At 42.6% G+C, this 15,047-nt stretch overlaps 1 protein-coding gene across 1 annotated transcript in view; it reads left to right on the top strand.

Moving 5' to 3' along the window:
* The window catches only part of LOC118781640 (doublecortin domain-containing protein 1-like), an 85,252-nt gene that overhangs the window by 58,356 nt on the left and 11,849 nt on the right, over positions 1-15,047 (top strand). Inside the window, exons 21-26 of the mRNA XM_036534650.1 lie at positions 10,469-10,592; positions 11,681-11,865; positions 13,849-13,948; positions 14,098-14,233; positions 14,398-14,554; positions 14,713-14,868. Coding sequence (XP_036390543.1) covers positions 10,469-10,592; positions 11,681-11,865; positions 13,849-13,948; positions 14,098-14,233; positions 14,398-14,554; positions 14,713-14,868 — 858 coding nt within the window. The remainder of the gene's footprint in view (positions 1-10,468; positions 10,593-11,680; positions 11,866-13,848; positions 13,949-14,097; positions 14,234-14,397; positions 14,555-14,712; positions 14,869-15,047) is intronic.

Raw genomic sequence — 15,047 nt, 5'->3', positions numbered from 1 at the left:
CAGATCAGTCAGAGTGCCCATGATGACCCCTGTCCCCTGGGGGTCACCTGGTCCCGTTTTCTTTAGATCACGTGGTCGGCCATGTACGTGTGCACCATTTACCTGGGGAATTGATGGCACCAGGATGCACTGTGGGAAGACCACAAGCCGGTGAAGGGAATGTGATGCTCTGGGCAATGTTCTGCTGGGAAACCCTGGGTTTGGCCATTCACGTGGATGTCAGTTTGACACATCCCACCTACCTAAACATCGTTGCAGACCAGGTACACCCCTTCATGGCAATGGTATTCCCTGATGGCAATGACCTCTTTCAGCAGGATAATGCACCCTGCCACACTGCACACATTGTTCGGGAATGGTTTGAGGAACATGATGAAGGGTTCAAATTCCCTAATTTTGGTCATAATGTTTTGGCTCATTGGTATATATATGTACATATATATATGCTAAATGTTCCCATCTCTCTCAGAACATCCAAAGACATATTCAGCATAATTGTAGTACCACAGTGCCACTGCATTACTGAAGCGCTGAAACTGCAGAGTTATTTTAAAGGGACGAACCAGTTAAATTAGCACTGAATGCTGGAAGACCATTGAAAGGTACTCTGGTGGCTCAGAGCAATTTGTAATTAAGGGAGCTGTTGTGTGCCGGGGGCCCAGCAATGCTCTGCAGCAACACTCCCAGCCTCCTGCCTCCCAGTGTCACTACTGTGCTCTGACCACCAGGGGTCCCGCGGCCACATGCAGGCTTACTAATTACTGCCGACCCACCCTGTGCTCCAACCATGCCGCTTGTCCCTGTAACCTCCGTAAACAGGCCACAGTGCAGCCACATGAGAAAAGTCAAACGTCCGAAAAAAAGGCTGGCGCTGGAGTTCCCCAGACCCTGACAGGTCTCTTTGAGCAGGGCTCAGAATGTCAATCGCGGGAGCCGTGGACAGATGTCAGGCAACCCCACCCCCTCGTGTCCACATCCGCATCTGTAGGATTGATCAGTGGGGGCCATTTTCTCCTTGAGTAGCACTGGCACTGGGCCGCACATCCGCAAAGAGGGGGAGGTTGTGTGTGTACCTGTGTTGTGTGTGTGGTGGAGGGGTTAGAGAGAGATGGGTCTCGCCAGCACCCTCACGCACACTATTCCCGGTGGTGCCTCGCCTGGCCGCGGCCGAGCCAAGTGAAGCAAGCACGCCATGCTCAGTGGCATTTTCCAAATGCGGCCCAGCTGGGGTCCTGAGTGCCACACTCTCCGAGGGAGGAGGGGTGCTTCTCAAGGCTGGGAATGGAGATCTGTCACGCCTTTCCCAAACCCCCCCCCCACACACATCATAGTATCACAGAGACACTCTCATCCCCCCAACGTCAGTCGAGTTGTAATAGCCTCAGCAGCCTGGATTTGATGCACATTTCCGTCACAGTGGTATAGCTCCATTTTGAATGCATATGAGAGAGAGCTGCTTAATTTCCATCACCCAACTGTGTGATGCCCTTTCTTTTAAGTAATGTCACTGTCTCTCTAATGGTGTTTCTGTCACATCTCCAAAGGTAGCAAATGAAGCTTATTGGGGAGAAGGGGGGAGAATAATTTATCAGAGATGATCTGCTTGATGCCTGTAGGATGAGTTTGGCATCTCAGACAGGTGCACGTCTTTGTAGGACAACTGATCTCCAGTCTCAGCCTTGAAGAGCTTGTCTCAACCAGTACTGCTTCTCTGTCACTGGTTTTGTTCCTAATGTGGATGCTCAGATGCAGTATGTATTCAACAGATGCATCAATAAATGCAAAAATTAGGTTGCAGCAAATTTGTTGCAAACATGCAACAAATATGTTTAATTACAATTGGGAGCTAGTTTTTATGTTTGGTACAGCTCACAACATCCCCTGACAAAGTTCAAGGTAATTTTAGATTTTTTTTGGTGGGTGTAAACCAACCACACATTACAGAGTGCTGCAATTTTGCTCACATCCTTGACAGTATGCTGTCCCTGATTTTTGTTGAATTAATTTTAATTAATGTAATGAATGATCGTAATGCACAGGCATACTATACACTGTCCACCCTGGACAACATTAGTACTGAGATTCTGTACTAGATTTTACCAGAAGTCCTTTTAAAATTAGCAACATCCAGTTAAGATGCATAGGGTTTAGCAGCGGGATTCAAGCTACGAGAATAGTCTGACACCAATCAGCATCATTAAGGCATCGCCTACTATACAGACATGACCTATTCATGCATAATATTCATGTAGCATATACTATTAAAAATAATGGAGCTGTCCAGTTAATTATTAGTGTTCATTAAGTTGTCTCTCAAAACATTAATGCGGTTGACATTCCTGTATCAAATAGTAATCAAGACTAAAAATGCTAGTTGTGTTTATTTTATTTAGCAATGAATTTTTAAAGCTTCAATGAGCAGGCTTTCATTACAGAGGCCATCTGTTGCATTATGGGAGAAAACAAAGTGTGTTCATTTTCCAAAGCTAATTATTGAGGATTTTTTCTCATCATAATAGTACAATATGCAATACTGTCTTGTTTATTAAAATACAAAATTCATCATCTGTTTTAACAAACTGAAAAATAAATGATAACAGAAAACTTTGTTTTTCCAGAGGCCATTAAGAGCAAATTTAAAATTACTCTGAAATTATAATTATGACAATATTTAATATGTCAGAAGATTTATTTTTCCCTTTTTTCATTTTTTTCATTTTCACATTTCTTTTGAAATATTTCAACCTACACAGCCCACACAGCCCACGCAGCTGATAATTAAAAAGTACATACTGAACGTACCATTTACTGATAAATCAACTAATTCAGCTTTGAGGCTAACTGAAAAAGTTTCTCAGGGGCTGCCCTGAGCTTCTAATGTCTTCCTAATTGTCTCCACTCATAAGTGCTGTTTGAGAGTGACTGGAGTGGGAGGCATCACCTGGTGATGTTTAAAAGAAAAAAAGTTCTTTTCAGTGGCATCTTGTTTTGGTGCACTGCAATTAGTGCCAGTGTTATTCCATTAAGAAGGCATTCAGCTTTTAAGTGTTAAGTATTCATGTAAATAAACAACACAAAGCAGGCTGTTCGCTAACCTCCGTCTCCTGGGCGACACAGTGGCCTCCATTAGAGTCTCCTTCTTGACAGTAAACACTGGGTCCTCTCCTTTAAAAGCCAGGCTATACTGCACCCCAACCTGGCCATGTTAATGAGCACTGTTCCTCTGTTAGCACAGACACAGAATCAGACTCAGTTCAGGGTTATGAATTTGCATCTGCAATATGATAAAGACCAAATATGATTTTTTTATCTATTTAAATTAGGCATATCATTATGAAATAATGTTACTATTAATAATACCTACTAGACATGTACCATGTATTATTAATGGTAGCAATAATAATAATGTTTATAATACTACATACATGTAGTAGGTAATGCTGTTATTGTTATTCTTGTTGTTCTAATATGATTATTGTTGTAGGAATAATAATGATACCACTTAGAATAATCTTCACTGTAAAGTTAAAGTACCTCTAATACAATATGTTTTGTTAACAGTTTGAAAATTCAGTTTCATTCCTCTCAATGCACTGGCACATTACAGCAGGTTTCTGACAAGAGAGATGGCCTGGCCATCATGCTGAGACTATACCGAAAATCTGCACGTGGCTCTTATTCAGAGCAAGCATGGAGAACCTGAGAGAGTACACAAAGAGGGGGCTCTCCTTTACTCGTGGCCTCATCACTGCTGCCATGGTTGGGATTTTGGGTATCTTCAAGGATTTTTCACATAGCTTGTTCCTGTGAAATTACCAGAAAAAAATGTTGTGCATAATCTTTGCGATATAGAATCCACAGGGTTTTCGATTACACACCATTGAGCCACGTTGGCTGCATATAAAACGTTTGGTGGCACTGTATGCTGAATTTGATCACAGGCAAACAGGGAACTGGCCTGCATGTGGCCAATTTGAATAACCCTTTCAAATTAGTGAAATGATCCAGCAGAGTTTATAAATGTTGTTATTTTTGCTTTGGCACTGACATCTGAATCTCACAGACAGCTGCAGTCCCTCCGGACACTGACCGTCTTCAGTCTCTCTGTCTGTGTGTCAGGCTCTCCACTCTGGAGGATGCTAGCTTGAACAAATGACACAAGTTAATTCTTTGAGTTAATGTTATAAGAAAATGCAGCCATTTTTGCTTTACATACATTTTTTTTGTATTTTGTTAATGGAACGACCTATGCCAACCCAATGAACAGCGTGTGGGTGGTCACGGCAGTTTCTCAAAGGAATAGAATTCTATAAATAGAATTAATAAAATCATTCTTTGAATGCAATGGTCAAATGCATGCAAGAGCGTGATGGCTATATTGGATAGGTTTAAATCAGAATCTTTGAATAAATACGAATTAAATTCTTCATCTACTATAGAGGGTACTTTGGATATGCGCTTTGTGCACGTTCATTCATGTGACCATATGTGAAGTTTTCCTGTAATCAAAATAGGCCAATCTGGTCATTGTTTTTTGGTGGTCGAAACTGTGTCTTCTCTTATTTATTTTCTGCAGGCATCCTCATCCATTGCTTGCCATTTTAGATTCTGTCACACATTTCTGTAGCTGCTGTTTTCCTGGAGCAATTTAGGTGAAGTACATTTCTCACAGGCACAGAGGCAGGGTTCCACCTGGGATTGGAACCTGCGGCCCTCCGCCTGTTGCTGAATTTGTTCCCATTATTTATTCAGATTATCTGTGCACACTGTCCCTCCCATGACACACTGGCACTCTGATCCAGCATTTGTGTAGACAGGTCAAGCGGGACTGCGCTCTGTTTTTGGACAGTAGCTGGTGCCCCCCTATGTCACAGTGACATCTCTGTCCTGCTCTCCAGTCCCCCGGTGAGCTTCGCTGTCATGGCCCAGACACCATCCTGACACCTCCATCTCTGGGGGGGGGGGTTGCAATATTTAGGCACTTTCTAAAGTGGTAACACACTGGAGCTGTCAGCCTCGATATGTGCTCTACATACACACACACACACACATACACACACACACACACGCAGACACACACACACTGCACACGCATGGTCATCACAAGAGTGAGACACAGCAGTGTGAGAGCGCATGGTCTCGCTCACGCAGGCCCTGTCGGGACGATATGTCTTGTGTCAGAAACAATCTGTTGGAGGTTTCTCCATCTTGTCCCGTGACCACCGGAGCGGCAGGTCCAGCCGCCTAACCCCAGGTGACGGGATCCGCCGCCCTGTCAGATGGCATTTGGGTCCGGGCCGCTACCTGCTTGCTGAGCACGGTGTGGCAGTGGCTCTAGGGCCCACAGGCCAGCCTGGCCTCATCCATGGCTGTAATTAGCCCCAGCAGAGAGGAGGCGATGGGCTTAATGCACACGGACAGGAGTTTTTTCACTTGAGAGAGGAATGAGAGTGTGGGGACTTGTTAACGTGCCCTGATGGCTATGTGTGTGTCAGGGTGTGTGTGTGTGTGTGTGTGTGTGTGTGTGTGTGTGTGAGAACCAGAGAGAGAGAGAGAGAGAGAGAGAAAGGAAAAAACAGCCATGTAGCAAAGCAGCAGAAAGCTCCATTCTGCACATGATCTCCCCACGGTATACTTGTAATGGTAGGAGTGGCCATGATAGTAGTAGCCATATGTATTTCAGGGAGGTAGATTTTTCCCTTCTGAATGATGAATACTGTATTAGGGATAAGTTTGTTGGACGTCAGTTTAGTGTTTAGCATATATTATCTCATACCTCATTTATGTGTTGCAATATGCAGAGAAAGGTGTTGTTCAGCCCAATAATATTTTGCAGATATATTTAAAGTGTATTCATTCAAATCAGAAATATATTGCAATACCAACATGTCAATAATTCACATATTTTCAATACATGGACTGGGCAAAAATAAATTCTCTAGAATATATATATAAATATATATATATAAATTATGTTTGTATGTGAATGGCACAGCCTGTTACATTACAGGAACTACAGCAGTTTCTGTACAAAATCTGTAAATTGTGTAACACTGTTATAACAGTGTGTAACTGTGTAACACTTTGCCTCTGCATGCTGGCTTTATATACTGCATTACCGGTATTGATTTTTGGCTTTATTTTATGATTCAGATGAAGCAGGTTGATATTTTCTGGGTTATCACATAGTACCCTTTAATGACAAGCAAAACACTACTGTGTTTGCAGTTCAAGGTTACACCACCAGAGGGATTGTCTGTGAACCATGACTCACTCTGACCTCTCTATCCTTTTCTCTGTATCATTCTCTCAAAGACAGAGCATCAGTTTTTGGTTGATGACTGTTAATAATTTGTATAATGTTAATTTAGAAGTAAAACATTTAATTGATTTTTGCCAGTAAAATCACTCTAGAGGCAATATACAGCACCGCTGTGTCCACCAGCATAATGGATTCATTTTTCAAATTTTTCTGTTTTCTATTTCTCTGCTTTTGTATGTTTAAGCAAGCTTTAATTTACCATTTAAGTCAAAACCATTCAAAGCTTAGTCACCCTAAATGGTTTTATAATTTTAGATAAACCCTCAGAGTAGTTTTTATTCAATTACACATACATTACACTGCATCTTTCTGTGGGTCCACGAACTGTATGTGCTGCTGGAGAGTGGAATTTCAACAGTATTCAGACCCATTAGACACATTTTGAGAATGCAAAGTAGTAGCAATAAAAGAGGTTTGTTCTGAATCTAACATTACAGAATGTGATGTGAATCTTAATTTTTATACTGGTATTTTTGTGCTTAGAGGAACTTGCTGGTAATGCTTTTTTTTGACATCTCATCTCTTATTGTTTTACAAAAATTCCTTTTGTGTTGTGGCACAGGGTATTATTATTGTTGCTATTTAATTAGAAAATAATAAAATGGTAAAAAGTGGTCTGTTTTGGGAAGGTTAATATCCTCACAGAGTCTGGTGCTTGGGGGTGAGGGTGGCAGGGGCAGCTCAGATGGAGCACACAGGGTTGGGGGCAGATGCTTAAGGAGACTGCAAGGCTTTGGGATGAAATGCAATTGTCTGTTTGACATGGAAAGTAATGCTTATCAATCACACTATTACTATTTAACATGATTGTGAAGAGTTGCATTACTTTGGGCCATATTTCAGGACTTTTCTCCGTATTGCTCCTGCATGTATGGTGAACCTCCTGTTTTACAGATCCTAGAAGACGGGCAGAAAATGCACTTGTGTGCAGTATTGCCTCTGTAAATGAATTCTCTCAACACTGTCATTCGCAGCCATTTAATAGCTTCTTACTCCCCCTCTCTGTCTCTTCCTCTGTCCATCCCCCTCTCCCTCTCTGTTCAAGTTGCCGGGGGAGAAAAGTTCATGGCCTGTTCTTTTTGTTAGGAGGCACAGCTGTAGGGTGTTTTAAATGAAGGGGGGTGGGGGGTGCTCTTTTTTTCAACGCTCAATTTGTCTTTGATGATCCACATGATGCAGGTGAGACAGGAGCGGGATCAGAGCCCTCCTTTGCATAAAAGTTAATCACGGCGCCGAAATGGAAATGGGGGCAGCCTGCTCCCATCTCTCCCTGCCTCCCATTCGGGGGAGACCGGGGGCTGGCGCTCAGCACCAATCATCTCAGCATGGGGCCCCGTCGGCTGCGGACCTGTGATTGCATTTGTGTTGAACACAGGCTCATTTAAATGTCAGCCTTGATGGGGCCGCTACGCCCGCAAAACGCCGGCGAGGAGGTAAACACAGAGCAGGCAGAGAGGGCCCGCTCCTTTCAGAAAAAAACCCTATGATCTAATGAGCAGAAATTACCTTTTAATTACCCAATTCTTCAGACTTTTATAATTGTTTTGGTCACACAACAAACGTGAGGGCTGTAATTTAAAAGCTATTTCAAGATGAAACAAGAAAACGTACTGGGGTGGGCAGAGGGATGGAGGGGGCAAACAAAACAATTATGTCAAACTATTTCATGACTCTAATGTTAAAGAGTGGTTAGAAATATTTGGTTTAAGCGGTACTCCTCAGCACCAAGAATTGTTAATGCTTATCAGGATGAAATGCCATGTCACATATACTGAATTGTTTTGATGCATGTGCACATTGATTTATCTATGAAAAATGTGAAAATGTAAATGCCTCTTTTCTGTTTAGGCTCAAAATTACAATATGGAGTGTATGAAGAGCAAAAGAGGACATTGTGTAATTTTGATTCATAGATCAGATACAGACTATACACATGTATGCTTGTGGAATCCATTCTCTGGTCAACAAGTCCCCTCTCTGTCAACTCTGTTTTTCCCCATCTTACCTCCAGTGGCTCTGGTTTCCTTTAATTATTCACACATTCTCTTCTGAAAGTTTAATTCAGGCCCATGCATCGCCTGTGGATACGCAGACAGTTGCCACAGAGGAATGAGTCCTCAGGTGACAGGAAGTGGAGATTACCTTTTATTCATCACATCGTCAGGGGTGACCATATACTTCAGATCTCACATTTACCTTCAACATGAGCCATGTGGGGTGTTCTTTCAGAGAGTTTTAAATTATTTCCCAATTGATAACTTGAACCCTTGCAGTGTTGACTTAGCAACAGTCATGGGAAGCAGATCAAAAACAACTGATCCCAATTGGATGGCTTGGTCAGAATAAGTCCAGGTCACCCATGCCCTGTGCTAGCCCAGTGACCCAGACTCACACCAGTAGCATCCTTATAATTAGAGTGGTAAGGACAAGTAGGAATGTGATAGAGGTTTCAGTGATCCAGGGGTTTTTCAGTGGGAATGATTTTGAGATTACTTTTTCTACCCTTTTGTAGTCTAGTCCTGGTTGTAAAGTCAAAATATATCCCAAGTGAGTTTGCATATATTTGCTTAACAGTCACTTTCTTACTTCTGCCACCAGTTGGTATAGACCTATGTCTGTTTGTCTGTCTTTTTGTCTGACTGTCTGTGACCAGTATAATTTAAAAAGTCATGGGTAGACTTGTCAAGACTTGTGGGCTAACTTGGTGAAATAATAATAATAACAGGAAAAAATTATGGGAAAACAATTAGATTAATGACATTAATAATAATAGGTAATTTTTACAGCATTGGTATTATAGTAATTTTCAAACCATTTTGACTGCTCTGTCAGAAGGTATTTAAGTGACACTTAAACTATTTATTTAAATATTTATTTGTATTTACTCTACTTATTTACAACTGTTGTGTGGATTGGGGCTTACAACAGGATCCAGCAGTGACTTGCCTATGAAATGCAGGCTGTCAGTACAGTGTGTAGAGTCTGAGCACCTACAGTACAGGTAGGTACAGGGCAGGTGGTTTTGGAGTGCCCTGATTAAGAAACATTCAGCCTGTTCTCAAATGTAGCCCTGAAACACAGACATACTGTGCAGCTGTATGCCTCTTAGGGTGTCAAGAAAAAGATTTGGATGACCAGGATGTGTTCTGATGCTCGCTGTCCCTAAACATAAAAGAGCCAGGGCTTACAGTGTGCTACAGGGACAGAGGTAAGCATATTCTGTGGAGTTCTATCTCCACCTGGTGGACAACTTCAAGACACCACCAGCACAGGCATCACTTTCCCTGCAACTGACCTATATACAGCAAGCAGCCATCACAGGGTGATCACTCCGCGGCCCAGCCTGCCTTTCTCTCCACAGTGGTAATCGATGGGGTGGGCCGCGGAGCTGATGGATGCTGTTTTCTGTTGCCATTTGCAAGGAAGGCGAGAATCTGCTCGATCTGAATGTGTCGTGTAAAGAACGAGAGAGAGCTGCCCCTCCCCCTGTAGCCCCAGGGGGCCGGTGCCTGTCACTGTCAGTCAAATGAGCAGCCAGTGATGGGGTCTGAGGTTCCCGTGGTGATGAGGGGGCTACAGGGCCTGTCTCCCACCGTCTCTCGCCGTGCAGCATGCCAGCCCCAGGGTCAACCCCACACCCCAACTGTGTACCTCTCCTCTGTCACATGATCAGACATCTAAGTTGCAGTGACGGGGAGTTCAGGACTGAAGGAATTGCTATATGCACCTTGCAATATAATGCATTGTCTCTGTCATGTTGTACTTGCATATGTCTTTAAATGAAAACATTCACGTTCCTGTCACAGCCATTTGCAGAAAAGAATAAAAGAATAAGGGAAACTGCCCTGCCACACAGCAGTTGCATGTTCTATATATATAGATATATAAACTATATACAAATTATTGTATATATATATATATATATATATATATACACACACACACACACACACACACACAACAATAATACAATAATACAAACATGAATCTCAGTAAGGAAGGACAGAATGTAGAAAATGGGAGCTGTGTCCATGTACTGTATTGTTAGTGTGTTATTTCCTATTGAATGTCAGTCCTAAAACATCAAAGTGCAATGTGATCCTGTAGGTAATAGAGGGTTCCTATTTGTTGGTTCCTCTGTTACAGATGGGCAATCAGACATGAGGGGATCAGCAGAATGGGACAGTGGAAGCACTCCAAGGTGGAGAACCCACTGTGGAACAAGCTCACCTACATGTGGCCCACGTTACCTGATGGGAAGCTCAACCAGGTTTACTTCACTGTCTTTGCTCCACTTCAAAACATTGGTGTCATCTCAGATTTTAATTATGCATCAAATTACTAACAACTTCTAGCATTGCACGCCCCTGCTCACAGACAGTATCGTCATTGTGTGCTCAGGGCTTTATCCAAAGACAAATAACGCAAGCAATAGTTGTTTGACATGGCAAATGTTTAGAAATGACCAGCTAAGGGTCATTGATATCCAGGGTTTAACAGTATGAATTACTAATGCAAAACAGCAATAATAATGTTCAGAGAACAGCCCAATATCCCTCTCACAGATGCTTCACGGTCTAGAGGCACGTTTTCCAGTGACCCACACCTTTGTGTAGCTGCCTGGTAAAAAAAAAACAATGCCCTCAAAGCACCTCAATATTGTACTTGAAATGGTGAGGTGAAAAGGAGGAAACATCTGTAAATAATACCATCCCAGTCCTGTTACCAGCCAGGCTGGAAAGGATGCAGCCCACTGCTTCTCGTTGAGTCTTTCTGTAATAACATGCATGTGCTGTCACAATCAATCCATGTTATTTACAAGCGCAGCATATTCTTCTGTTAGTGTGAAACGGATGAGGCTCGGGATGTATAACTGCAGAAGGCTAATGAGGAGAATCATTCTTCTGTTCAAAACAATCACAGTGTTTACAAGATGTTTTGAATTAATGAAGATGTCCTACATCCCAGTGTTTTGCCAAAGCAGGTGCTAAACTTTAATGGAGTCATCTAATAAACAGTTTCATCAATCCTAGAAATGTGCTTTCGGATTCCTATGCAGTGTAATCATGTCACAAATTATCATGCTACAACCAGACATCGGTATGTTGTCATTGCATTGAGTCTCTCAGTTGGAATACTTATAATCCTGTCTTCAGCTTTTCTTCATGTAAGTGCCTTTAGTTTTCAGTCTTTTAATGCTAAATTTTAGTGTAGATTTCAAATTAAAATTGTATTTTAGAGGGTACAGCATTTTACAGTGTACCTGTTTTATTTTAATTTTGAGCCTGTATTTTCCTGAAAAGCAAGAGCATTGTGGAGTTGTTGAAATGTGATGCGCTTGTTTCCTGTGACCTGCAGGACCTGACCTGGCCTCTGGAGGGTGCTCTGGTTCCCTGTGCCCCCCCGCTTACAGACAGGTCCAGCAGGAGGCCCCAAGATCATGTGCCAGTGCGACTGAGGGTGGTGCGGAACGGGCAACAGGGTGGGCATCCTCAGGCTGTAACTGTCACTTCACCTGACATCACCAACATGCTCAAATCACGGTGAGAATGTGTCTTAACCAGGCCACCAGCACTTCGTGCATGGCTTTGCCTTTTTTTGAACAAAAACTGATCAAAGATAATTTCTTTGATCAGTTTGTGTGTGTGTGTGTGTCTGTTTGTGCGTTAGTATGGCATCTATCTATATGTGTGTTCACACTATAGCACATCAGGTGCAGGTGTCATTGCATATGCATTGTTCCTGTAGAAGTGAACTTTACACAAACCCCCTGAATTTCAGCTCCAAGTTATCTGCTAAGACCTTGATTGTTGTACTTGATTAAGGTGAGTGATGTAGATGGCCTTAAAGAAGTGTGCAGAGTATTCAATATCTCTTCACCAGTTCCAGCTCATTAGCGTACCACTCCCCCCTGATTCCAACACCCAGAGAATTTCCGATCTTTTTCATTTAAATGAAATCATTTCAGCAGGTTTAGCTCATCAGCCTGGCCATGCAGATATCTTTGCATCGCGTGCATTTGAGCGATGAGTTGTGAATCCCTCTACTATCCACTGATCTGGTGTGGGGAAATGCTAACCCCCCACAGAATTAATCTTCCAGGTAAAGTCAAGCCTGAAATTGGAATTTTTGATGCATACATTTCATTTGTACTTTCTAATTAACTGAATGTGCTGGGCCTGTTCAAAGTAAAGTAAATAAAGTAGGCCCCCATCGCAATTTACAGATGAGAAAATGCAGCTCGTCTGACTTCTGACATTTCAATATGTGTCAGTATGTTTTAGTCATTCTGCTACTGCATTGGCCCAGTGGTTGGCTGATCAGCGTATTTGCATAAGGTAATTTGGGGAAAGGCTGGTTTGGAACTCTGCTTAAACCGAGGTCAGGGAAGTTGTCTGGTCAAGAAATGAAACTGGATATTTTCTAACGTGTGTGTGTCTGTGTGTGTGTGTGTGCGTGTGTGTGTGTGTGTGTGTGTGTGTGTGTAACTGTGTGTGTTTGTGTCGACAGACACAGGATGCTCATTGGATGAAAGTAATCATTTTTGGTATAAACAAACATTTATATTATATTGTGTATTTCCAGGAGGAAGAGCAAGTCTGGTGCTCAGAAGCAGAAGGACAAGGAGGACGGTGGAAATAGCCAGGCCCAGGAGGACAGCAACACTATCAAAATTTATAAGCTGGAGTTCCAGCAGTTTCTTCAGAGGTGATGGCTATTGTAACACACATATGATGAAGAATTTCCCCCATAGTATTGTCCAGTATGACTACTGAGATGTTTGCAGGATGCTGCACTGCATGGCCTCATCATATAGGACACTTTTTAATGGGCTCATCTCAAGCCAGTTCTGTACACAGCAATTTAATCTCCAACTGCTTTAAATGGGGCTGTGTTATTAAAGCCTATTAAGATATCATTTTGTACACACTCAGTTCAATTTGAATCTGCTTGTCATGGCTCAGTAATTTCTACTTTATCTGCTTTTGCTGCTCATTTTGGCTACTACCACCATTTTCCTGCATATCAATTTGTCTTTGACAAGTGGGGTCATAAATGTGAAGACCTCTTTTATTTGATAGATAAAACAACATTGCAGTGACTGTAAAAGCAACACATTTATTTAGGTTAATATTAGTGGTGTGAGAACAAGAATAAATTCTCTGTAGAGAATAGCATGAGATAGTGTCCTTAATCACTTCTTGTCAAATCCAAATCCATGCTGGTACCATAGCCTTGCTGTCATACCAACAATAACAGTGTTATTCTGTGCTGTACCTTGCCTGGAACATGACAGCAAAACGTGAAATGTTTTCAGTTTTTGCTGCTTTTGCTCTTGTATATCCCACAACAACAAAAACAGTCATAATAAATAGTTTCCATTTGTATAGCACCTTTCATGGATCTTCAAGCACTTAAAGGGGGGGGGGGGGACTCTTCACAACTGCCACCGATGTGTAGCATCTACCTGGGTGATGCACAGCAGTCATTTTGCACCAGTTTTATACCTTGGTCTCCTTTTCCAGGTGCACTGAGTCACTGGAGCTGCCTCTTGCTGCTCGGAGGCTGTTTGATGAAGATGGAAAGGAAATATTTCTTCTCAAAGACCTGCAGAGGGACCAGTTGGTAAATATAAACCTCTGCACAAAGATTCTGAAGACTAATGAGTATTTGAGTTCTCAGCGCTCTCAGTGTGGCTGTATGGCAGTAGGTACATAGAAAACCATGCGGAGTGTATATGGATGGACCCCCCCCCCCCCCCCCATCTCTTCCAGGTGTATGTGTCATGTGGAGAGCAGTGGGTGAACCCCCGGGTCTGCCAGGCCAACAAGGAGAGGCGACTCCTTTTGAACAGCTTGGAGTGGGATGTGTCTCTGGTCCGACACTACTGCGCTATGCGAGGCCACCAAGGTGCTTCACACCATAGAGGATATTCTCTCTGCCTTCTTTTAACGCTGTAGGACCTGTAGCAGTTTTACATGTTATGAGATGGGTACATCCCAGCCTTGTTTCTGTCTGCTGAAGTTACTGTGCTGTGTCAGTCCATGAGTGATCACTGTCTTCGCTTGGCTCAGATCTGGTTCTGGAGGTGGTGGGAGAGCTGAAGGAGGGGGCCCGGCTCACAGTGGCAGAATTCTGTATGGCATTGGAGGAACAGAGTAAGGAGGAGTGTCTAGATCCAACTAACCAGGAGGACACGGGCGATAGGAATGACCTCCTCAATGTCATAATGTGAGTGTGTCAGCACAACACACTTCGTGTTCACTTCGTGTACAATTCTCTTTTGTGTAATGTGGTGATTTATCTTGGTCTGTGCACATAGAGCATTAATGCTATGGTTTATAGTGTTCTCTGGAGTGTCAGCCTTGTTGTTGCTTATCTTTTCACAGAGAAGATTCCCACTCTAAAGCACACCGCAAACTGGATGAGAAGCATTCGCCTTTCAGATACCCATGGCAAGAGGACTTAGGGTATCCTGAAGATTATGGCATTCAGAATGACAACAGAGAAGGCTTTACCAGCATGGACCTGAGCAACAAGCATAGGTCAGGCTTGCCTCTTTAGAGGATTCTTTCATGTTGTAAAAGATGTCCATTAACAACTTGATGTCAGGATGTATCTGTGTAACATATACATTATTGTCAACAACAGTACAAAATTTTACTACAGAATCAAATGCATTTATGAGTGTGGAAGAAAGCCCAGTCTAAAATACAATCTGAGA

Source organism: Megalops cyprinoides, chromosome 8 (genome assembly GCF_013368585.1).
Source record: "Megalops cyprinoides isolate fMegCyp1 chromosome 8, fMegCyp1.pri, whole genome shotgun sequence".
NCBI lineage: Eukaryota > Metazoa > Chordata > Actinopteri > Elopiformes > Megalopidae > Megalops > Megalops cyprinoides.
This window is presented reverse-complemented; position numbering and strand designations above follow the sequence as displayed.